Source organism: Castanea sativa, chromosome 4, assembly GCF_040712315.1.
Source record: "Castanea sativa cultivar Marrone di Chiusa Pesio chromosome 4, ASM4071231v1".
NCBI classification, from domain to species: domain Eukaryota; kingdom Viridiplantae; phylum Streptophyta; class Magnoliopsida; order Fagales; family Fagaceae; genus Castanea; species Castanea sativa.
In genome coordinates this window covers 551998-577242 of record NC_134016.1, presented here as the reverse complement: position 1 = coordinate 577242, position 25245 = coordinate 551998, and the positions used below count along the sequence as shown (strand labels likewise).

At 33.8% G+C, this 25245-nt stretch overlaps 2 protein-coding genes across 4 annotated transcripts; both read right to left on the bottom strand.

Annotated features, from left to right (window-relative positions):
• Window positions 1-896: 896 nt before the first annotated feature.
• LOC142631682 (4-hydroxy-tetrahydrodipicolinate reductase 1, chloroplastic-like) lies at window positions 897-9370 on the bottom strand. Of its 2 annotated transcripts, XM_075805925.1 has the most exons (9): window positions 9217-9370; window positions 8026-8220; window positions 7086-7323; window positions 6097-6230; window positions 5933-6007; window positions 3173-3274; window positions 1698-1807; window positions 1502-1589; window positions 897-1177 (listed from the first exon to the last, which is right to left on the bottom strand). In XM_075805925.1, the coding sequence occupies exons 2-9, from the start codon at window positions 8215-8217 to the stop codon at window positions 1109-1111; spliced, it is 1008 nt and encodes a 335-aa protein (XP_075662040.1). In that variant the 5' UTR covers window positions 8218-8220; window positions 9217-9370; the 3' UTR covers window positions 897-1108. The 2 variants fall into 2 exon arrangements, 1 of the variants encoding a protein (XP_075662040.1); XR_012843641.1 differs by lacking the exons at window positions 897-1177; window positions 1502-1589; window positions 1698-1807; window positions 3173-3274 and adding an exon at window positions 4798-5008 and having other exon boundaries at window positions 5430-6007; window positions 9217-9368.
• Window positions 9371-11679: 2309 nt separating this feature from the next.
• Window positions 11680-22466, bottom strand: LOC142631303 (methionine--tRNA ligase, cytoplasmic). 2 transcript variants are annotated; one of them, XM_075805447.1, is made up of 18 exons: window positions 22276-22466; window positions 21663-21777; window positions 21400-21544; window positions 20213-20366; window positions 19809-19964; window positions 19012-19242; window positions 18764-18907; window positions 17570-17660; window positions 17300-17406; window positions 17090-17204; window positions 15647-15777; window positions 15471-15536; window positions 15193-15321; window positions 14934-15071; window positions 14725-14845; window positions 12826-13061; window positions 12616-12717; window positions 11680-12125 (listed from the first exon to the last, which is right to left on the bottom strand). In XM_075805447.1, the coding sequence occupies exons 2-18, from the start codon at window positions 21760-21762 to the stop codon at window positions 11895-11897; spliced, it is 2397 nt and encodes a 798-aa protein (XP_075661562.1). In that variant the 5' UTR covers window positions 21763-21777; window positions 22276-22466; the 3' UTR covers window positions 11680-11894. The 2 variants fall into 2 exon arrangements, with proteins under 2 accessions (XP_075661562.1, XP_075661561.1); XM_075805446.1 differs by having other exon boundaries at window positions 21663-21774; window positions 22276-22461.
• Between the last annotated feature and the right edge of the window lie 2779 nt (window positions 22467-25245).

Here is a 25245-nt window from a genome sequence, read left to right as displayed (position 1 = left end):
ACTATCAGTTTATCACATAAACTTATTATTTTTTCTCCACCACTTTCAATCTACTTATAAAAAGTTGTGGTACAGAAAAAGTTGCCAATTTTCTCTTTGATTTAATGCCATCAAGAATCCCTTATTGCCAACTCCTTCATTTTCTCTCTATTTTTTTTTAATCACTCTTGTCAAACAAAAAGCAGATTTGTTTGTGAAGTCAGAAACAATGCTGTTAACAATATTTACTCTATCAAACATCTATTCACCCGAAGGAGGTTTTAAGAAAATCAATTGCATCTTTTCTTCTTCTAATGATAGTAGATGAATGGATTTGTAAATTCTAATTCAAAGCAATAATACTACAACGAAAGACTTTTATTTACGTATATTTTTATTGTACATTCACTAATGTCATGATAATGGGCAGAGTGATGTGAATTGTGCGGGTGCCGGACCATTCTTGGGCTATCAACTAGAGTGCTTTTGGTTGGGTGAAAAGTGATAATAGAGAAAGATGAGACGAGGATTGATATGCATCTAATTTTCCTTTTTTCAAAAATATAATATATATTATTTTCTTCCTAAGCCCACCATTTTTAATCTTCCTTAAGTAAGAGAAAGATCATAGAAAAAAATCTTACATAAGTGATTTAACAATTTTATGATTTAATTTATTGAAAACAATTCAATACAATATATAATGGTACTTTAATACACGATTCTTCTTTTTTCTTACCCCACTTTTTTTATACCTCCTATCAAACACCTATAATAGATAACATTAATCTCTTTTTACATGTTCTCTTATTTCAATTTTCAATCCTCCCTGCCAAATAAAACCTTAATTAGGTATTTGACTCTTTGCATGCAATCATTGTGTTCAATAGAGGTTCATCTCCGGACATTTTAGTATATCCACCAATCCAAACTATCATTGCCACAATTAATCGCATAGTTCTAAAATAAAACAAGAAAATGGTTAGGCCCAAATCTATGAATCCAAAATTGCCACCCCATGCTACTTAACCAGGATCCCAATAATCTTTAGCTAAGTTAAATACTAATACAAATCTTTTTTTTCTTTTTTTGAGAAACAAATACTAATACAAATCTGAATGATCCAACTTCATCGCATGTTACCCTCCCGTAGGACATCAATCATATTGTATATCAGCTTGTCTGCCTTTGATTGAACCTGCAATTACACAATATTTGCACAATCAAACACAGCAATCATAATCAGAGATTCATTAATATTCTTCTTACCACTAAACATGTTTTTATATAATTTTGAGAAAAGTAATTATTTTCTAAAAAGGATATTCATATTATCTTTGATCAATGAGATATTGCCTAAAAAAGAGGCAAAAGAGGTAAAGGTACAGCAGTTATAACTTCTAATAAAGTTAGATTACATCAGGGTCTACATCAATATAAAACATTATAACATAACATAACATAAATATTTTCCTTAAATTAATTGTAATAGAAATAAAGAGAGGAATGGAAGCATTAGCACCTTCTTAGCAAGGAATATTACAGCATCAATGGTGCCCTCAGCATATATTGACCTACCACAAACATTATGTTGAAACTCGAAGGAAACTCTGCAGGAAAAAGAATTAAACCAGATCACTCAAAGCATATTAGCTGAAACAGTAAAAGAGTACAAGCCAGAAAACAAGAGAGATAAAACTGAGGATGTTTATTGTTACGTTTGATCAGGTGATGTTAGATGATACATATGAAATGCATGACCAGACAAATGCTCCTCAGGAACTCCCACCATCTCAAGTTGTCGCTGGGGATCCCGTATCATTTGTATCTGACAAAATGTTTTAAACAGAACTGAGAGGAGAACTAAACTCAAAAAAACATTTTGGATAAACACTGTTTTTCCACAAAGTAAGTTCAATCAGAAACAATCATTCAGTCAGAAATAACACTCTCCAATTGGACATTGTGTACCAAATGAAAATTAAGCTCTAAAATCAAAATTTTCTAAATATTATGAATAGAGAAGCTTAAGCCAACAAGCTAACAAAAAATAATTTAGATATCTGCCACCCTGGCTCTTCTATTGAAAAGAACAGTTTTCCTCTAAACTGGTTTCAAGGAATCTCCTCCAGCCCATTACAAAGCCACATAGATGATTATTTATGTATACTAAATAACATGACCCTTTAAGTCATTTAAATGAATCAAATGATTATTAAATAAGTCATCTGACTAAGAAAACATGTGTGAATAGTCATTTGAATTGCCATGTAGTGGGTTGGAAAAAAAATCTGTCCCTAAAAAATTGGACAGGAGTGCTATAAAACTTTATACATGTCTTCTGATCAACATAACAGCAAAGACCGATCTCTCTCCCGTTCAACATGCATCTTGTGTCAAACAAATAGTGCCAAAACTAGCTAAATAGAATTTCCATCCAAAATAGCAGTGCGGTTTATAGTTTCCAATTTCCTATACATACACAAAAGAGAGTACAGAACAAAAAGAACAAAGATAAAGAAGGGGGAGGGGGGGTGAAATTGTTAGAATTTTAGTTAAACGATTAAATTCATCATTTTCTAATAGCTTAAGCTTTTGGGACAATCAGTAATTTAACATGGTATCAATACAGGAGATCCTGAGCTTGATCCCTAGCTTTACTCTACCTCCTATTTAAGATATAGCTACATGGCCACTTGATACTTGTTATCTGTCATCATAAAAAAGTATTGAGATGATAAAATGGTGAGACTAGGCTAAAGCAACAAGGAAACTGCCCACATATTTCCCGTAAAGCCTTAAACCAATACTGTGGAATGAACCTTGGGAGCTATAAAAGTGAAATTGGGCCACCTGGATTCAAGGCAGTCTAACTGAATACTGGTACATTCCCCCAGATTTTTTTTTTTTTATTTCAGGTCAATAAAAAATTAACATGCATGAGCAAATACTTCCAAGAACCAAAACAAAATAGGCCAATTTAAAACGTACTTATGCATATGCATGTTCTAGAACCACCAGTACAATTATTTATTAAAAAAAAAAAGAACCACCTGTAAAATTGATGCTGAATAAGAAATTTATGACCTAGCACTAGCATATTCATCCACTAATTCATAAGAATTATTTTGGAAAAAGGAAAATTAATCAGATGCTATATGAAAAGAATACTCTACAAATTCTTTTCACTTACTTGGTCCACATCAAAAGACACCCCCAATTTCTGGAAGCAAGAAATAACAGCTTTAGCAGTTCCAGATGTGTCCACTTTGCTTGTTTGATGGGATTCCATCACCTAAAATTTGAAATTAATGCATGAAACACTACTGAGAATATATCGAAGTAACTCAAACTCTTCCATAAGTTTAAATTGTTTTAAAAGGATATACCCTGGGTAAAGAGAGTTAAATTGTGAGACTTCTTGGTACATGTAAAGAGTGCAGTGATTAAGATACTGAGATAAGATTTATTACAAATGAATATCAAGCTAGCGATGCCAATGAGCTCTAGCTCAAATGGCACCTCCTCCCATTTTAAGAGCAAGATAGAGGGTGAGGCCGTGACCTCATGGGTTCAAAACCCATTGATTGTCTATGTAACTTATCAATTAAAAAAAATAAAAATAAAAAAATCAGGCCAAGAACGAAGTAAAGTTGTAGAAATTGAAAAATAACTATTAATCCTCCTATTCTACATTTAGCTTCCATCATATTGAACATGTCACGAATCTCAATTCACTTTTGGAAGCTTTTGAGGAACAAATTGTTATGATCCTGATAGAATCCTGAAATTGGATTCTTGTTATTCAAGTCAACAAGTTTCTACTCTTTTTTTAAATTAAAAAAAGAATCAAAATTATCTTATTTATGGACCTATATTGCAGTCATAAGCTGAGCATTTTTCTAATTGCTAAGCTGAAAGCCAAATTTAGATAACCAAAAGCATTGAAGACTACTCATTCATTACAATTATAATTTAGTGTCCAAATTATGTTTGCAAGCATATCTAATTGCAAAATATACAATCTGACACCTTTCCAGCCTATTTTTCATTTGCTTCAACATTTGAAAAATCTGATTATCTCATGTTTTTATCAAGTGCAACAAAGAAAATAACTCACCAAAAATAAAAGGAATACACAATTACTGCCCAGGAGTAAGAATTGACGCTCAAGTTAAAAGAACCATTCAACGAGTGCTGAAAAGGACTCAGAAAAAAATGATGTGAAGAAAGGCACCATGACTTTAGGTGAAAATAAAATATGGCCTATATAGACTAAAATGACAGTGGTAATTTGTAAAACTAACCCTGCAAAAGGGAGTGAAGCAACAACCAGTAAAGCATTCATCGACTTCTGACACATTATAAGTTTATAACATGTTTACAAAAAGATTGAGGCAGAATTTAACTTTATTCAGTAGGCACAGGCCAAACCAGGCCTAGTAACCTAGGCTAATCCTATCCACATTGCTTACTGGCCTATATAGAGTAAAAAGACAGTAGTGATTTGTACAACTAACCCTCCAAAAGGGTGTGGAGCTATAACCAGATGGGTACATATGTTTACAAGATTTTAACTTTATTTAATAGGCTCAGGCCCAAACCTGGCCTAAGAACCTAGTCTACTCCTATCAACATTGCTTACTATCAAGTGTCATGCAAAGCCTTTTTGGCTCTCTGTTCTATCTAGGACCACAATTGTCTGGAAAACTTCAGCATGAGGTACTCTTGTTGTGACGCATGATGAGTCATCTAGATCCTTATTTCACTCCCTCTGTGCATTCTGTTGGATAGTTATTTGAATGCAGCCACTACATATTCTTTTTCTTTTCTTTCTTTTTCAGTCCAGAACCCAATGTCCAACCATCAAGTGTCACCTAATTAGATTAAAAAAGCTACTAATGAAGTTCAAAGTCTCCTCTTTACATCTCCAGTCTTTTTTCTAAGACAATTTTGTTGTATTATCAACAAATATTATTCTTCTTGCATAAAAGAAAACACAATATAAATGATTAAAGAACTTTGAAGACTAATGGCCTGTTTGGGAGTTTAGAGAGGGAGGAGAGTAGAGGGAAGTAGAGGGGAGGGGAGTAGTAGGGAGGAGAATAGAGGAGAATGATTACCCTCCACCTTGTTTGGATGTTTTTATAATTAGTAAGGGGGAAGGGAGTAATTAGCCCTTCCCCTTGTTTTTAACATTGTAATTTTATAAATATAATAAGGGTAAATTAGGTAATTTACTTTATAAATAATTTTATGTGCTCTACTCTTCCTCCAAATCTCTCCAATTTGGGGGAATTAAAAATGAGGGGGTTGGAGGTAGTTGAAACCCCTCCAAACCCCTCTAAATCCCTCCCCCTCCTTCCTTAAAAAACTCCCAAACAAGGTAATTGAATTACTCCCCTTCCCTCTACTCTACTCTCCCTCCTTTTTTAAACATCCAAACATGCCATAAGAGGCCAAAACCTAAGGCAAACCAAGCAACAAGAAGGTCAACTTGATTTTCATACAATCTGTGTGCATGCCAAGATTAAAACATCAAACTAAAAAATAGGTTAAAATAGCTACCTCTAGTCCCTCCTAGTTGTACATAAGACTCCTGTGTTTGCGGAGTCTATGAGAGGTGATTGGTAAGCAGCCTTACCCTAAATTTTGGAGAGACTGATTCCCAAACTCAAACCAACAAATAAATCTCACGTCTAGTGGTTTGGTAAAGGCTATTTTGAATTCATCAAATAAGGGGCAACTGCAGCACCATTATTGTTTTGTACTTATTTTTTATAAGGACTATAATTTTGTACTCACTAGTACGGCTTAGTTGAGTTGAATATTCTTTTGAATGATAGCTTGAAATAACCATTAACAAATGAGAAATCAAAATCAAGGAATTAAAACTACTTGAGCCTCCATCTTCACCCCCAAGAAAAATCCCAAGATTGAGAGAGAATGAAACCTGTAGGGAGTAACCTGAGAAGGCCCCAGGAAATTGCTCTGCCATAATTTCCATGGCTGCAAGAAATGCAACAACCTGACCAAACCAACAATCTATAAGAACAAGAACAAAAAATTCCCAAAGTGTTAAACTAGACCCAATTAAGTGTAGTGAACGCTGGTCACCTGTTTACCCATTTGTGGGGAAATTACTGCATAAACTTTAGAGTCTTCTACTGTCTTATATAACCGGTCCCTGTCTCCACCAGTAGTTCCCATCACAAAGGGTACTCCAACTTTACAATATAGCTCTGCATTATCTACACATCCACAACACAAAATTTAAAGAAACTAAACAAACTCAATAGATACATAGAAGCATCAGAGTGTAAGAATCAATACAGTAAAGTTGTATATGATATTACATACTTAATTAATTAATTAAAAAAACTAGATTCCTAAAAATTACAAATGAAGACTCAAATGATCCATGAACTCAACTAAAGAACTACAAGAAACCCCGTCACTCATCTTGCAACATTCAAACAAGGAATGCACAAAAAATAGACTTAATTTCAATCAAATTTCTCTGCATAATGTGTTGCTATTCCAGTCCCTCCACGTAACCTGCATAACACAATGAGGAATCACAAACCACAGGGCATCATTGCTTTGCCTACCATGCATCCCTTTCCAATAAGAAAAGAAATATATCACCTTGAACAGCATCATCCACTACACCCGCAAACAAAATCAGATAATAGTGCTTCAAAAAAATTAATAAAATAATTAAGATTTCTTTGAAAATATATCAGTCAAGTAATGCACACTTTGCACCATAGGTATGGATTAAGCACTCTTATTTTGAGTCAAATTTCCTTAGAATAAGGATAGAACATAAATACAATTTTCATTCAATACAACATCATAAAGCAACAGATGGTATAAGGTAAAGGAGACGTGTTTAGGACGGCTCCTTCGCCTCAAAATTTTATTATATAGCAGAAATTGTTTAAATTTCCTGTGCATGATAATATATATTGGAGACAAAGAAAAATGGCGACTAAGATAGTAAATCAAGCCTCCCTTTGCCACACATGCACACAAAAACACTAGATTCCAACTTATAGTTCCTTTTTCTCAGCCTTCAAATTGTAATGTTCCATAATAATTACCATTTACTGCAGACGGCACGGTGTAGTCCACAACAACTAAATTTGGATGTTCATCAAAGACAGATGCAAGAACATTTTCTCTATCATCAGGACCATGTATGACAATATCCTTCCCACACACCTGCACAGTTTTTCCGTTCTCCACTGCAGAGCCAAATGATAGAGGAACAATATTAAGTCCTGCAGAATCTGCTGCTTTGATGACAGCTTTCCCCATTTTCCCTGAACAACCATTTACCTGAAATAAATGTTGTAACACGAATCTCAACCATGAGATACTAATACTAGGCCTTTAAAACTCATAAAATCCAAAAATGTACAACTACCCCCATCACAATAGGTTTTAAAAATAAACCAATTTTAAGCCTCTTCAATAATCTTTTTTTTCTTCTAATAATTAATAGTGAAACGGGGGAGGGGGGGATTTGAACGCTTGTTCTTCTAATAAAGGAGAATAGGCTATGCCAGTGAGCCTTGTAGCTTAGTGACAAGCCTCTTCACTAACCTTTTAAGTATTTGATGGCAATATGACTACTTAGCATCTCAAATTTTGCAATCATCTAGGTCATCTCAGTAAACCAGATAGAATATGGGAAACTAATTACTATGTTAATGTGGCCTAAAACAAAACAAACCAAAAAAAAATAAAAATATACATTTAGACTATGCTTAGCACAGTAAGATAAGTCAAGTATTAGGGTGGTTGCATTTTTTTTTTTTTTATAATTTAAGGAGCCTTTCTAAAGAAGAGCCCTTTACCGGGCAACTAACCCCACCCACCAGAACCAGTTGCTGTGTTATCTAGGGCTAAGCAGTTTATGCTCATGCCCAGGAGCAGTGGTTGCAAATTAAAACTTATAACTGCAAGCAAAGATAAAAAGTAATACAGCAGCACAATGTGAATATTAAATATGGATAGCATTGTAAATGTAAAGAGTACCATGATGGGAATATCGAGGCTGTGATTCGAAGATGATGACACTGTATTGTGAAGATGTTGAATTGTTGTGGGTGACCTGGAAGACATTGAGATGAAAGATGACTTGCGATGAAAGGTCCTGTTGTTGGGTCTAATACCACTGGAGAAAACCGCAAAGTGTTGCTGATGGTTCACTTTAAGCAAGGACACCATTCTCTGCAAGATGTAGGGAGGTGCGTGAGGCTCGGTAGGCACAATTTCTTTATGTAAAAAATTTTACTAAAATGGATCCTTTAAAAAGGTAGTATATCAAATGAACTCCTGAAAAGACTACTTGATAAAGTTAGTCCAACTCTTGTAACTCTCCAATAATATTTCTCTAATTTGTCCAAAGACAACAAGTGATAGCTATTAGTATTTCATAACAATGGTTCACGAAACATTCAATCATATTCATTGTCAATACAAACTTAAGGTAATTGGAATCCATGACCGATACTTAATTAAAATTTATATATAGTATTAGTTCACAATACTTTCAAACTAATTTAATATCCTAAGCCACATTTAAAAATTCCTTTTTCCAAATCTCACTCAGTATTTTTATCAAACAATTTATATTCCACTAGATTACAGTGTACAAAGGTCATTGATAAATTTTTATTAAATGAATCTAAATGGGATACATCCACCATGCTGTGCGCTTTGTGATTACATCAAGGATGTCTTCCAACCATAGTACCATACATCCATAGATTCAATAACCCTTGCATTGCATTTCATGTCACACTTAAGCCGACGAGGACTTTTGTCAAACAGATGGTGTTCATCTTGTACAAATAATAATAATAATAATAAATAAATAAAAACTAAAAGCAAGAACTAACATAATATCAAGTACATTAATTCATTCATTCCAGTTTTATCAAAGATCAAAAGGAAAATTCCCAAGCAAACTCCTCAAAATGAAGAACAGATAACAGGCAGGCCCAATGAATAAGCTCCTTCCATACCATATAATACCCATTTGGGCATCATAGCTGAAACCCAAAAGACACACATTCCTCACACTTGCAATAACACCCATTAAATACCCAAAAAGACAAAGCAAAGAAAAAATCAAAAAAATGTAAGCTTTGTTTGTGCTCTGCAAGTTATAAAAGAACAGAACCAAAATGATATTGAAGCAAAAAGAAGAAGAGAGTAACTTACCCCTCTAACCCCGAACGAAGGAAGGGCTGAAATTTGGTTGAAAGAGAGAGGATCAGAAAAAAGAGTCTTACTCTGTGTGTGTGCGTGTGTTACTGTGTTAGACTCCCCTTATAAAGCATAAACTTTGATAGGCTAAGGTTTGGTAAGCTTTCATCAAAAAACGGGGTTAAGACCCAACTGGCTAAGGTTTTTATGTCTCATTGAATCCTAGTATCCTAGGATAAAGATAAAAGTTATGGTCTCAGAACATTCACATCAAAAATGTGAAAATTGTTATATTGTCGTTTTAGCACTAAAAAAAAAATCATTTTTATCAAAATTGCCAAACCTAAAACTTTTGACAACTAGGGTGTCATTTCTAAATTTATAAAAATATATATTTTAATGTGTTGATGGTTGAAGTTGTTGTTGTTGTTGTTTATTATGTTGGATATATTATTTTATTTTGTTGTTTATATTATTTTAATGTATTGAATGTTAAAATGAGGTGTTAAAATAGATAAAGTTTTGTTTTGAGTTGTTAAAGGCTATATTTTTTAGCAACTTATTGTGAATGCACTCTTAGATTTTTATCTGCAAAAAGTTGGGTCAATTAATCTCAAATTACTTAGCAAAAATTTAGAATCAAATTAAAATTAATATCTAATTTAACTTTAATACTATTAATCTACTCTATTTTAAAAACTTGATGGCTATAATAATGTGCATTTTTACTTTTTACCCGAAAATGGTGGAACATGGTTTCATTGACAAATTTCAATTGATATGGATGAAAATTAATTGTTGAGATCTTTTTATTTTATATAAATATTGTTTACACACAAAGTAATTTTTTCGAAGGCCAAGAAGATAAAAATAGCTATCATAAATTAATGTTTCAACATACCGTCAACAACAAAAACCTAAGAACAGCAGTATAGACTCTTACAATTTTATTGGTTAAGTCATAAGTGGGGCATTATAGGCTATTGATGAATTTGAGCTATTGGTTAAAGTTGAGTCAAAGAAAATTTCATACTGCATAATAAAAGTTAAGTTTTAAAAGTTATGAACCTGTGATTGTGTCAATTTATCTTCTTTTTGCCACAAACTTCTACACTTATATATTTTTTTTACAACTCTAATTAGTTATTGAAATAATTTATCTTTGATTAAATTTTATTACCAATATTTTACTCTACGTAAGCTCTGTCACATGAGTTTCAAGAATGTAATAGAATTTATCAATATGCATTATCAATACAAACTTGAAGGTAGTTGAAATCCATGACCGATTGTTAATTAAAATTCTAAATACTTAGTTATAATACTTTAACCATCCAATATTAACTTTTATACTCCTAACATTTTGTTGAAGTTTACGCTTTAGGCTTTACATGCATTTGGGAGGTAATGTTTACTAACTAATGTAATTATTATTGTCCATTCCAAAATCAAGGGATATCTCTCCTTCTTTACACTTTAGTTTTGAGTATTGATAGTCGAGAAATTTGAGGAAGAGGGAATCATCCATTTATATAGTTATAAAATACAAAAACTAATGAAGTCACAACTAATTAACCCTATGAGGCAACTAAACTGAATGCACTCAATTTTTTACTCTTTTATATCTTGGGAAATACTAACGAATGCCCTAAAGTATTGGTTAATAATCTATTTTAAAAAAGTTTTTATTGAAAAAAAAACAATTAATGTTTTGACAACTTTTTTTATTTCTCATAAAAGTGATGTCAAAATTTTCCTTAAATAGATTCTTAACTAATGTCCTAAGAGCATTCATTATCATGACCCTTATATATTTAAGGCACATTAAATCGTAAAGAGTGTGGTACGATGGTTCATTGGTTTAATTGTTATATTATTGGTTCAATTGTTAGATTAAAAATTAAATTATTTTTAAATATACATAAACTTAGAATTCAATTTAAACATAAATATGTATATAACAAAGATTAAAACTAATAGAATATTATTTTCAGAAAATTTATTTAAATATAGAATTTAATGCGTGTTTAGATATAAAAATGACCAAAAGTTAGGGCAATTGAGTTCTTTGATTACTTATTTCAAGTTTAGAAGCAGAAGACTTAAAATATCCGTAACTAAAAGTCAAAAATTGAAGGAAAATATAGCTATTTTATAATAAAAAAACTTAAACATTAAAAAACTAGATGATTCGAATGAAATTGTTCAGTTTGATAATTTTCTAAAAAATTGATGATTTTCTATGATTTAATTGGTTTTTTTTTTCTTTTTTGCAAATCCAATATTCTTTCATACTAACCAAAAAATTTGTTGGATTTACCGATTTAAGGATTCAACGGCCAGTTCTGATAAACATGATCTAGAAAGGCCGATGGGCTTAAGCGTGTAAGGTGTCCGAGCTATTCTCATATCCGTCTTCCAAGTATTTGCCCTACCCCCTTTTTTTTTTGTGTATTTTGTTAATTTTTAAAAATTAAATTTTTATTTTCAAAAAAACAACTTATGATCACTACTATTTTTCAAAATAACTAGTAACAACATGAAGATAAGGTACTAGTACAATTAGTTTTTTATACCAACATTAAGAATAACATAAAATTATGTATCAAAATCTAGGGGGATGTTTCTTTTCTTTTTTTTTAAATAATTGAACTTCTCAAAAAAAAAAAAAAAAAATTGAACAAGAGACCTAACTATCTGATTGACCCACTGGCAATAGATGAAACTGTGCAAACACCAGCAGATGTGGTGAATGGAATATCTTTGTAGGAGGCCACTAGTTCCGTGTTAGTGTTCAGATCCACTTGCAATGTTTCCCAGACTTTCTTCTTTGGGTTCAGGACATCATCAGGCTCACCATTGAATCCAGGAAATGTAACTCTTTCTCCAACAGTAGCAGATTTAGGTGGATCAACCAATTCAACCTGCAATTTTTTTTTTAATTAAAAATCTCATTAGCGTTCATGTTTGATGATCCAGACTTAAACAAGCAATGACAAAGCCAGAAATTTTTTTCAAAGTGAAACTTATTCAAAATCAACCATGGGCTTTAATGGGTATCATAAAACCATTTTTCCGAAACATCTTAACACCACGCAACAAATGATGTAGCCATTTTTGCAACAAAAATGCTAACATGTTATAATGTGTCATTACCCACAACAACAATCTCAACCAAAATTATATACTCATGACCATTAAGCCATTTTTTAAAGCTATTAGATGAACAATATATGTGGTTGCGATCTTCGTGTTAGTAATCTGTATTGCTTTCTTTTCCTTTTTTTCTAAGTCAGTAACACCAAACTATATCTTCAAGGGGTGATGAAGGGTATCATCACTTCCAAAAATGGCTTATGCATAAAATCAGATAAGATGCAGACCCTAATGGAAAGGTTTCATGGGTTTGCTAACCTTGGTGTGGTCACTGTCGGAAGCAGCAAGAACCATTGCTTGTGATTTTATACCCCGCATGGTTGCTGGCTTCAGGTTGCAAAGAACACATACCTTCCGATTCTGCCAAAGAATCATAGGGTGAACTACTAGACTTACAGAAGATTTATCAAGAAAAAATAAAATAAATACATTCCAAAATTATGATCTGTAAGGGAAGTGAACAAAAACCTGCATTTCTTCAAGAGGTATATACTTCACAAGTCCACTAACAACAGTTCGGGTCTGTCCTTCTCCCACATCAATCTCTTCCACGTAGAGGGAATCAGCATCAGGATGCTTCTGAACACTCGTAATAAGGCCAACACGGATATCCAGTCTTGTAATTGAAATTTCTGTCTCAGCATTGGCCTTAGCTTTGGATTCAGTTGCAGGTTTTACAGGCCGTTGCTTTTTTCCACTGCTATCTGTTCCATACAATGCCTCACCATATTAAGTAACTATTACTAACAAATTAGTAGTTCCTATGATTAATCAAGAAGTATAATGAAAGGTATGAAAAGACACACTAATCATTTTTTTTTTTTTTTTGATAAGTAAGAAAGATGTATATTCAAAAGACTACCTCATGAGAAAAAAGCATAAGGCAGAACAAAGAGTCCAGAAAAAGAAACAAACAGACAGAAAAGGCTAATTACAAAGGAGAAAACTAAGGAACAAAAGGAGAGAATCACTAGAGGTGAGTCCCCATGACCTAGACCATTCAAAAAGAGAACCACTAAAAGAAGCAAGCAACTGCTCATCAGATTTGTCCATGTCCTCAAAAGTTTGCCAATTTCGCTCCCTCCAAATACACCACATTAGGCACAACGGAGCTAAATTCCAAATGCTAGAAGAGTGATTTCCAAACCAATTCCACCAACCAAAAAGGGTATCTGCAACCGATCTTGGCAAGACCTATGAAATCCCAAAAGATCTAAAAACCAAGCTTCACAACTAATAAGCTTTTCACAATGGAGTAGCAAATGATCCAGCGTCTCCCTATTACAACAACACATAATACACCAGTCAACAAAATGAAGGTCTCTACCCCGCAAATTGTTGCCTATAAGAATCTTATCCCAAGTTGCAGTCCAAGCAAAGAAAGAAACGCGCCAAGGAGCCTTAACCTTCCAAATACCTTTCCAAGGTAAGATAATAGGCAAGGGACCTCGTAGCTTATTATAGAACGAGAAGATGTCAAAATCTCCATTCTTCGTCAACTTCCATCTCATACGGTCTCCATTCTCAGTTTGAGGTAAATTAGATCCCAAGGTACGAAATAATTCATCCACAACACCCAACTCCAAATCATTTGGTTCCCTAATTAAACGAACATTCTAACTTCTTCGTGCCTCTGTCCCCAACCGTTCAAGAAACGAGGCCACAGATGCCTCTCTATTAGTAGCAATCTCATACACTACCGGGAAGGACAGTTAGAGTGGTAAATCCCCATACCACCAATCTGTCCAAAACTTCACTCTATCCCCCACCCCTACCTCAAACCGAATATTTTTGCTAAAAACCTCCCAACCTTTCCGGATACTTCTCCATAAACCACACCCATGTACACCCTTACCCAGCTTGGAAGACCATCCCGCCCCCCCTCCCCCACTCTTCCCCAAACTCCAAAGCTACAACCCTTCTCTAAAGTCGTGTCTCCTCAACCCCAAACCGTCATAACCATTTTCCTAGTAAGGCTTTATTAAAAGTAGTTAATTTCCTTACTCCCAAACCACCATTCGCCATAGGTGCACACAGCTTATCCCACCTCACCAAATGTGCCTTCGAATCCCCCCACAAGAAACCCCACCAAAAGACACACTAATCATAGTACTCTTGTAATATCATCTTGTCAAGCAAAATGTGGAAGCCACAAATATCATCAAAAACAAAATAGTAAGCATTTGAACAGAGAAGACCTGTGAAGAACTTAATTATAGAAGAATAAAAAATAAATTAATTAGTGCTTTTATGAACTTATTGGTTGATAATATAGCACATCAATGACACCCAACCATGCAATGTGTAGCAATTGAGTTGGCAAACACTAGAAGTGAGTAAATAACTATAATATCAATAAAATGCAACCTGAAACTTTTGTTTTCTTCAGTTTCTCAGCTATCTTCTCTGCTTCAGCTGCTGCCCTCACAATCCTATCAGCTTGGCTTCCTGCAAACTTCTCTCTGAAGAATTCTACTTCTTCATCTTTCTGAACATTTGTTTTCACTAAATTACTATGAGACAAAGCCCACAAAATCTCCATCACAAATCAAAACATAGAAGAAGGAGGGTTATACCAATTCCTTAAACAATGGCTCTGGTGTCCCAATTTTGTGACCAGCAGGTAGGATCTCCCAAGGTCGGCTTACCCTATCAATATCTCCTTTTTCAAGCAAAAAGGGAGTATCAGGAGGCAAATTAAGCTGCTTAAGTACCTTCAACACAACCAACAATACAAATATTGTCAGCATGCGCAACCATTTTAGCTAACTCACGATAAAGAATACTAGCATTGCCCTAAGTGCCACAGAGAGATCTACTAGCAGGTTAAATTACCTCAAGTGAAAAAGATGGCATAAAAGGTTCTAACAAACATGCGAGAAGATATACTAGCCCAGCCGAAGTTCTTATGACAAGAGAGCAAGAAGGTCGATCGTCATTGTAAAGCTTCCAGAATCGGCTTTCCTACATAGCAATCATGAGCAAAGTACACCTTAGGAGAGAGAAATTTTGTTTCATGGGCAGCCAAAGGGCGATTTCCAACCAACATTTTCATAAAATAACATATTAAACAAAAATCCAAATCAGTACAAACAAAAATGTTCTAGACTTACTTGCAGATATCCATTCCCTTCACTAGAAATGCTCATTGCAATTTTCAGCCCTTGCTTTAGTTTAACCTATACAAAATGCAAATAAGAATGTCATTATAATGCAAAAGCAATTAGAGAAAGAGGGCATGGGGCAGCTTCTGGTTGCATGACAGTATACTAGCCAGTATTTCAATCACCTTTTCCATGGCTTCTACATATTGCTCCACATAGTCAACAATGCTACCAACCAACTTCCTAGTTGGTTCATGTTGCAATGGATCTGGGTCAGCATCTGAAGGCTGAGGAATAATGGAACCATATCCTTGACCTGTAAAAAGAAACTCAGTTATGCACTTGCAATTTCTCTTGATACCAGACAAGCCCATTATAATAATGGCAAAACCATTTGGAATTTCATAAATATTAAAGGTCTTGGCATAATGTAAGATGGACTATTGGCAGTTTGGCACCATTTTGAACTCTCTAAAATATAAATGCCTTGCAAAAATCTATGAAGCATGGGTGCATTTTCAGATTCGGGTGTGAGTGCGGGTGCGGGTGTGGGACTCGGCAATTTTTGAAAAAATAGAGTGCGGGTGCGGCAGAGTACGACGATTAAAAAATTATTAAGAATATTTTTATTTATATATTTTATATTTAGCAACATACAAAAAATTAACCTTTAATTTTACTATTTAATAAAAAATAGAGAAAAGCAATGGTTTAAAAATTGGAGATTATTTTTTTACCCATTAAAAAAAAAATCAAAGATTAGATTAAAAAACTTGTGGCCTGTGAATTGAGGATATTGGGTAATGAATATAGTAAAAAGGAAAATTATTATAGAAGAGTTAAATCGTGGCCGTCGCTTTTTTGTTGCATTGTCGTTTCCTAGTCTCTATCCAGAGGCAAATGTGGGGCTCAGTGCGCACGTGAGGCAGAAAGAGCCAGAAACTACCCATCAAAAGAAAGAGTCAGAGAGAGAAAGAAAGAAAGAGTTGCCCATCAAAAGAAGAAGAAGAAGAAGAAGAAGAAGAAGAAGAGAAAGAAAGAAAGAGAGAGCTGCTCATCAAAAGAAGCGAAGACGAAGAAGAAGAAAGGGGTTTGGCGCAAATTCTTACCGGCCGATTTCCTTTTTCCGGCCGAAACACACCGATATTCGGCCGATATGATCCAATTCGGCGCGAATCAGCATGCATCAGAGCAGAATTGGCACAAATCAGGAAACCAAAAAAAAAAAATCTAACGCGGCACCGACACGCGGGCATCGGTGTCGCACGCCACAACACACATCGGACTCCGGTACAGCAACCCTGTAGCCACGTCTGTGCTTCCTAGGCAAAAATAGGATTTTTTTTATAGGTAAAGTTACTAGAGATTGAACCCCAAACATTGAACCACCAAAAAGGTGGACATGCCACTAAGCCGGAAGGCCATTAGTACACATATATGCAATAGGCATTGAGAATGGTTCTAATTCAGTGAGGCACTAATTAAAATGTGCCACTTCTATAACTAGCGTTCTGTACTATAACAACAATCCAGAAATATTATAAGTATGTACCACAATCAAGAGAATCAAATAAAAAACTAGCTGAACAACAAAACTTTAAGAAACTTAAGGTACACAGCCAACCAACCTGGAGGTTTAACAACGAAACTCAAAACTCGATTTATAAAGTTGCCCAAGTTATTTAGCAACTCGTTGTTTAATTTTGCTTGCAAGTCAGCCCAAGTAAATAATGTGTCTGACACCTAGTTTACACAAACCCATTCATCAATCCAGAATGCAATTAGTAGAACCCAGCATTAATTCTTATTAAAAAAAGTAATAAATATATGCTGCTTACCTCAGGCCTATTAGTTAGTAAGTAATATCTCCATACTTCTACTGGAATGTTTGTATCTTTTGCATCATTGCCAAAGACTCCAATACCTTTACTCTTAGAAAACTTTCCTACAGAAACCATCCAAATGAAAATTCATCTAGTTCAAGATGTTTGAATGAGAAACATCATTGCTATGTAAAAGAGAAGGTAATTGATCAATCATCCATCAATTGACCGATAAATTGACCACCATCGCGAATCAGCTAAACTGCTACAAAATAGTTGGCTAACCTGCTTCATAATTCAAGTATTCAGTGACACTGATAGTCTTCATTAAAGTCCAATTTTCACCAGTTCCAAGAAGTGTAGATGGAAACATCACCTAAAACAAGAATATGGTAACAGTAAAAAAGGGTGCAGGGGAAGAAAAAAAGCAGTCCCCACAACCTTGAGGAGCCAAACCATAAGTCTCCATGACAATGATGGAAAAAAAAAAAGGACAACCAAACGTTTACTAAGCTCAAAACATCTACCACTACAACCAAAGGTTTTTTTTATACCCCAAAGGGGAGATTCGAACTAGTGACCCCCACTTCATGAGGGGAGCCACAAGTTGCCACCTTATGTACAGTTCATAAGAAATAATAAATAAACCTAAATTCTGAAGCCAAAAATTTCATGAGTCCTGCATGCAGTATCTATGAGACCAATTAGGTGAACTAATTAAACTCTGCTGCTCCCTGCTATTGAACTTGCATTAACATTGACAATGACAAAACAACAGTTTTTATTTTAACCATTAGTACAATAACTTCACAAAGTCTCATCTCATTAGATTTGATTTAATAGCAATTTAGATTCGAGTGTCATGTCATCTAACTTAAGTCGATAGCAATCAATATTTGGAAAGTGTAGAGGATTTTAACAAAGAAAATTGGTTGTGTGGTTACACTAAAATTACAAGTCAACAAGTTGCTAGCACAATAATACAAGATATAAATCCTCATAAGGGTGAGACAAGATTTACACCTACCTATGACCCAAAAGAAAACATACCAACTTAGTGACTGCCGCAAGGTTCTAAAATTATATGCAATAACTCTTGTATGTTATTGTTATTTAAAAGATACAATGGTTACTGTAAACTTTTAAAAACATTAAGACGCAATAACAAATTGTATGTTATTTACAAGATGCAAAGACTACGTACATTTCTGGAAATATCTAACCAAAAAGACAAAAAGAAAAATTAGAAGTAGCCGGCAAAAACTAAAAACATGGAAAAGAATAACATAGATGTGTGGCTGTAAGAAGATTTTTTTTAAAAATAATTAAACTTTAGTTTCTCAGCTGGGGGGAAAAACATTGATAAGCATATATCTGACAAAAAAAAAAATATAACATTCTAAGTAATCTTAGTACTTTGAGTTAGTATCTTGCCCTCTTCTTAAAGTTATCAGAAAATTTTAACAAAAAATCACTTACAGTGTGGAAGGGCACATTGTCCTTGCCCATAAACTGATACAACTCTACATCTTCAGGATTCTTCCACCACTTCTCCCATTCAGGTGTGTGGCAAGCAGTAATAGAAACATATCCGATAGGCGCATCAAACCAGACATAGAAAACCTATCCACCACAAGTAAATAAAAAGGTCAATTTGCCAAAATTTGAGATAAAACTTGAAGACGCTAGCATGAATTCAGCATGTTCGTCTATCAACAACTAATAACCTTATCACTAAATCTCTCAAGTGGAACTGGAACCCCCCACTTCAGATCCCTGGTAATACATCGTGATTTCAGCCCTTCTTTAAGCCAGGCATTTGTTGTTTGAATAGCATTCTGGCTCCAAGATCCAGCCACCGACATTTTGTTGATGTATTCTTCCAATTTGTCCTTCAACAAGGGGAGTTCAAGAAACAGGTGGTTTGTGTCACGAATGTGTGGTGTCGTCTGACAGACCTGTTAGCAGACAAAGCTCATGGATCAACTATAAGAAATTTATAAATAAAACAAAATGACATAATATCATACATCTACTGACAGTAGCTTTCTTTCTTTTTTTTAATAGTTTTTCTTCTTCTCAGAAAATTATGGAAGAAAAATATGATGCTGAGGGCTCTGAAACAGGCCCCAACAAGAGCTAGGCCCAAGAAACCAAATTAGGACTCAATTAAACCTAAAGTAAGTTTTCTGACTAGAAATTCATAAGTTAGTCAGGAAAATGATTACTAAGCACTAGTTTTCTTGTAATATAATTGGCTTGCAATAAAAGTTCCTTGTTTCATAATGATTTAAATTTGGTTTATAGCTTCAAAACGTAACAACCAAAACAATCAGAGGATGAAAATTTTATTCATTTGAAAGAGAAACAATCAAATGTCTGAGATAAAATGTCTTTTTTGGACAAACTACATATTTTAAAAAGCTGAATGTGCAACATGGATAACATTTCATACAATCAGGTTTCTCATTTAGAATTTGATAATACAGAATAGAGACCTCAATATTAGAAGTAAGTTTTGTACCTTGCACCTAGGATCTTTTAACTCTGTCGGATTCAAAAGACTGCCACAATTTTCACATTGATCTCCTCGGGCAGACTGGTAATTGCACCCTTCTTTTGGGCAAGTACCCTCCACAAGCCGGTCAGCTAAGAACCTTTTGCATGTATCGCAGTAAAGCTGAATATGGTATGAATAAAGTGTTAGTAACAAGAGGTTAAATAAATTTATCACCATTAAAGTATAATTGACCACAATAAAAAAGCTGTAGAACAAAAAGGAGACACCAGAAAAATATCCAATAATTGGACAACTAAACAAGAATAGAGAAGTCTTCTTTTTCTTTTTCTTGCATAAAAGAATAGAGTGGTCGAGAATGTTATCATGTACAGAATCACACCAAGTATTAACAAGAAAATAAATCATACTTGCTGCATTGAATTCTCAGAAAGCCAATTGTTCTCCAAAATTTTATTAAAAATCGCTTGGCAAATTTCCGTCTGTTGTGGGGTCGAGGTACGCCCAAATTTATCAAAACTTATACTGAACCAGTCATAGACTTCCTTATGAATAGCATGGTATCTGTAAATGCAAAACACATAAGATGGACTGATGAATAGCTTGAGGAGTATATTATTTTAAAACATCCATAAAAGCATTGAAAGAAGAAGAAAAAAAATGAAAAACATTAAAGACAAGGAATAGCTAAGAGAAACATACCACGTTATCCAATAATAAGTAACTTAGTAAATTGAGAAGTATCAGCAAACAAATTGAAATTTGATATCATACGTTAAATAAAGAAAATAGAAAAGCTCCAGAAAGGTAAGCCCAAATATTACTCAAGCTACTAAGCCCAGTATAGCATGATCAAGTCAAACAGAATCAACTTATAATAATCACGGTCATTTTTTCTCTTAAAACTCAATTGGAGTCCTGGACAAGGTTATAAAAATGAGTGTGGGGCCATGAAATCACAATCATGCTAATATATGCAGTCGTGTGTTTGAGAAAGTTCCAGAAAACATATTGAACCTCTTTTTCTACTAATCATTCCTTTATAATTTTATTTTTCTTCTGATCTTCAGGGACTAAAACTGAGAAAAAGAATTTCACATCGCCTGTACCTAAAGCATAAATGGAGTTACAAATGGTCCTATAATAATTTGATCACCATATTCATTGCAAAGTTCACTTAGCAACCAAGAAAAGTACATTTTTGGGCTGTTTGGTTGTGTTTTTTCAGAAAGTAGTTTTTAAAACAGTTTCTAGACAGCAAGTAGAAGTTCAGTAACATGTTTTTAATTGTTCTCTCTTTTTTTAATTATTATTTATTTAAAAACAAAATACTTGTTTTAAAAACATGAACCAAACAGACCATGGTGTCTTTTCATTTTCTCTATCTATATCACAATTGCGCAGAAAGGTAATCTGTCATCTTCATTTCTGTTGGAAAACATCCCCATATTCAAATACTTAATATGTCCCAAGAGAATTGAATCTTTAAAATGGGTACATTTGGATTTAGCATATTAAAAGAATAGTAGTAAGTCATAGAAACAATATTGAATGAGAAGTTAAACTAGAAAAAGAAGTGAAGATTAAGTAAAGTTACTTGTCGCAAATCTGCTTAGGGGAGCAGTTCTCTTCCAGAGCTTTAGTCTCAGTAGCTGTCCCGTACTCATCAGTTCCACATATGTACAAGGCATTGTAGCCTCGGAGTCGGCAATAGCGAGCAAACACATCAGCACTAAGCACACCTGCCAACACACCAAATACAGATAAAAGGAAAATTGGGTCTGTTTTGTTTTGTTTTGTACCCTACATGCTTGCTAATAATAATGGAAAGGAATATTATAATTATTAAGAGATACGTACAACCGATAATGTTTCCAAGATGGGGGACATTGTTGACATAAGGCAAGGCACTGGTGATGAGGATGTTCCGTTTACCCTTAATCGGAACCTTCGCCGCCATTTTTACAATTGCCTGCTTTTTTTTTTTTTAATTCAATCTTCACAGAGTCAGCTTATGAGCTATATTTGAATGGGTATTTTCATTTCTAGCTGAACCCCAAATCAGCAAAATACACACATTCATCATCACACTTGCAATAACACCCATTAAATACCCAAAAGAAAACGCAGAAACAAAAATCAAAATGCAGTGCAAACTTTGTGGTTGCAGAATCATAGAAGACCTAGACCTAGTGAATGAAATAGGAATATGCATATACCAAAATAACAATTTTGATTATATCTAACACACTATTAACCCACTACTATGAATTTATCTAACACACTCAGCAGCTGCAAAAACAAATAACACAGAGACTCCAAACACAATTACATAACACAGATTCACAAATTCAAACTTAATTCACAATCACCCTCAGCCAAAAAAAAAAACCCACAATCACAGATTCACATATTCAAATTAAATATGAAAATCAATGTTAGGCTTTGAAGTTGAAGGAGAAAAAAAAAATACTTGAAGCAGATGAGATGCGGGATGGGTTGATAAGCTGGTGGAGATGTGACTCTCCTATGGGTGGCCGATGGCGGCGGCGGCGGCGGCGGCGACGTGGTTGACGGAGTCACTCTCTTCTCTACTCGCTTGGTCTCTCTCTCTCTTTCTCTATCGACTTTCTCTATATCTTGTTCTAAAGTTTTCTCTTCTTCTTCTTTTTCCTGAATTAGGTTAAAGTTGAAACGTGGATTACACTTAAATGTTGGATTGGGCTTTTTAATATTTTTGGTTTGGGCTTTGGAAAGTGGGCCAATCCAATCCAATAAAAGTCTTGAGAAAATTTTCTTTTAAAGTGTTAAATTACTAATAAAGAAAATTATCTGCAAATGTATTAGTTGAATTTTCGCTCAATAGTTTTTTTTTATTTTTTAATAATGAACCTATCAATAATGGGAATGCCTCTAATGCTGATACTTTCATTTTGTTGTATCTACTATTGCCTATATAGATATAAAGTTGTGTTAATAATTAGTTGCCTCTAATGTTCACCGCATACAAGTGATGAGATGTGTTAGGTTTATTGGACAGAATAAAAATCCCTTGTTACATTTTATTTGTTAGGAATTGTAATTTGCTGCACGTAATTTTTTTTCCTAATAAAGTAATCAAGTTTATGATAACAAAGAAAATTGAACACTCATAGCTGGTGGAACATAAAATTGAATACTCATAGAGGAACATTGGACTTTCATTTCACTTGATGTCTAATGATCGTTTTTCACATAGCCACTTAGATTTCTTAATATATCAATGTTATCAGACTTTTTGACTTCTTTGGATTAACAATTTACCTCCCCGTCGTGACATAATTTTCCATTATGCATTTTCTACCGTGTGGCATAATTTTCATGTAAAAGCATGTCAAACGTCCAACTTCTAGATTTCTTCATTAGTATCAATGTTATCAGACTTTTTGACTTCTACTTGTCAACCAAATTTGGGCACTTCAAACTGTGGCAGTGCCCGTGGATGCTACAAGGAGTAAAAACCCAACTATTCAATAACCGTGACATTCCTAACCAGCCAATTATTGCTATTGTTGCCACACCTGTATGGCTGTATCAGCATTCCAATCCCTCCATTGTCCATTTGTCCTTCATGTCCTTAATTATAGCGTGTAATTTGAATCCTCAAGATCTTCCAAAACTTGAGGCAAGTAGAGATTATTTACATTTGAGAATGGAATTCTTTAATTTTTAACATGTTTGATGTTTATACGTTCAGTTCCAACAACTCAAATCAGCTTGGACATGGCACCACTGAAGAGGTCTATTAAGTTTATGAGCATTTCAACATTCTTAGACCAAATACAATGAATGCAAGATTATGCGAAGGAACTATATTTCACAGCCAGCAGGAAAGGAAGCAAGTTTCTGTTACAATGGTTTAGAACTTATGACAACATTGAAAAAAAAAAAAAAAGTAAAAACAATTAAGGAAAGAACTTTGAATGGACCAAGATGGACTGAAGTGGACCGACTGGACCAAATGAACCAAAGTAATGGTTGCTTTTAAAGTGTGATGAGTGCTCATTTAATATCTAATTTTGGTTGGCAGAGTGGTAATCAACTATTTATGCATTCTTCTTACTAATAGATCGTGATTTAAGTAGGTTTCTCAATGCCTCAATGGTATTAGGATGCTATGTGGAGATGAAATTAATTCATTTTTTGTCCCAAGTCTATATAAGTATGTGTATATAAACATATAATTTATAATCTAATTTAATCTAATATTATTTATAGTTAAGCCTAACCTCTTTTTTTTAAAGAGAGTTTCAACCTATGGCGTCCGCTCTTAATGATAGTAGTTAAGCCTAACCTAGTATTGTGTATTGTGTTAACTTCTTTTACAACATGTGATCAGATCAGATTTAAGATGTTTTGGTATTGTGTTAAGAGCCTAACCTTTTTTTTTTTTTTTTTGAGAAACGTTAAGCCTAACCTTTTGATGAGAGTGTTAAGCCTAACCTAGTTTTAGTATTGTGTTAGCTTAAAAAAAAATGTTTTGGACATGTCAAATATTACGCATCAATAATAAATGACAGTGAAAGTAATTGAGGATATGTCATTAAATTTGCACCATCAATTCTACTAATTTTATATTCCTTATTTACGTTATTTTGTATCTAAATTAAGAAATATAAATAAGACCTTAAAAGCTTTTGAGAACACTGAGTATTTTAACACAAGCACACACAAGGAGAGAGGAAAGAATGTTTCAAAGAAACTAACAGTGGTGTATATCCAAAATGACCTACAATGTCTTAAAAGCTCATTAAACAAATAATTGGGAAAAAAACACCTACCAAAATTATATAATATAGTCCATCTATTTTTTCACCTTATTATGGTATTTTGTATCTAAGTTAAGATATATTTTTGAGTAAAAACTAATAAGTTTTTTAGAGATCTATGTTGTTTTAGAGACTTCTAAATGTGTAAAAATCAACAATAGACGCAATCTCTCTATATATATATAGTTAAAGCTCAAAGAAAATCCAATCAAATTTTTAATTGAATTCTCAATTTTGCACCACGTGTTCCATTTAATTTTTAATTTTGTACCAAGTGAATTATTGATTGTAAAAATCGAAGAGTCTAAATCCAATTAGATTCTAAATTGGATTCTAATTGCAGTCCAATTTTTCGCGACATGTTCATCTAAGTTTTTAATTTTTGTGGCAAGTAAATTATTGGATGCAAGAAATGAAGAGTCTAAAATCAATTAAATTTTAAATCATATATATAATGAAAAACCATTACAAAGAGGAATTTCATCAATGATGCTTCTTGCCAACTTTGTGCTAAATGTAAATGAGGAGGCCTTGGATTACCTACTTATTACCTATGAATTACATGGTCAATTCAGAATTGGGTTGCTTTTTGGTTGAATAGTGTATAAGGCAGAAGACATGTATCATCATTTCAA

What these genes read in the sequence shown, in the direction of transcription:
- LOC142631682 (XM_075805925.1), bottom strand. Translation starts at nt 8,217, where the DNA reads ATGGTGTCCTTGCTTAAAGTGAACCATCAGCAACACTTTGCGGTTTTC. An exon ending in GCCTCGATATTCCCATCATG is followed by an intron (nt 7,324 to 8,025) that starts GTACTCTTTACA and finishes CATTTATTTCAG; the next exon opens with GTAAATGGTTGTTCAGGGAA. An exon ending in CTAACATCACCTGATCAAAC is followed by an intron (nt 1,590 to 1,697) that starts GTAACAATAAAC and finishes TTTTTCCTGCAG; the next exon opens with AGTTTCCTTCGAGTTTCAAC.
- LOC142631303 (XM_075805447.1), bottom strand. Translation starts at nt 21,762, where the DNA reads ATGGCGGCGAAGGTTCCGATTAAGGGTAAACGGAACATCCTCATCACC. An exon ending in CTGAGAATTCAATGCAGCAA is followed by an intron (nt 19,965 to 20,212) that starts GTATGATTTATT and finishes TACCATATTCAG; the next exon opens with CTTTACTGCGATACATGCAA. An exon ending in AAGGGAATGGATATCTGCAA is followed by an intron (nt 15,322 to 15,470) that starts GTAAGTCTAGAA and finishes ATTGCTATGTAG; the next exon opens with GAAAGCCGATTCTGGAAGCT.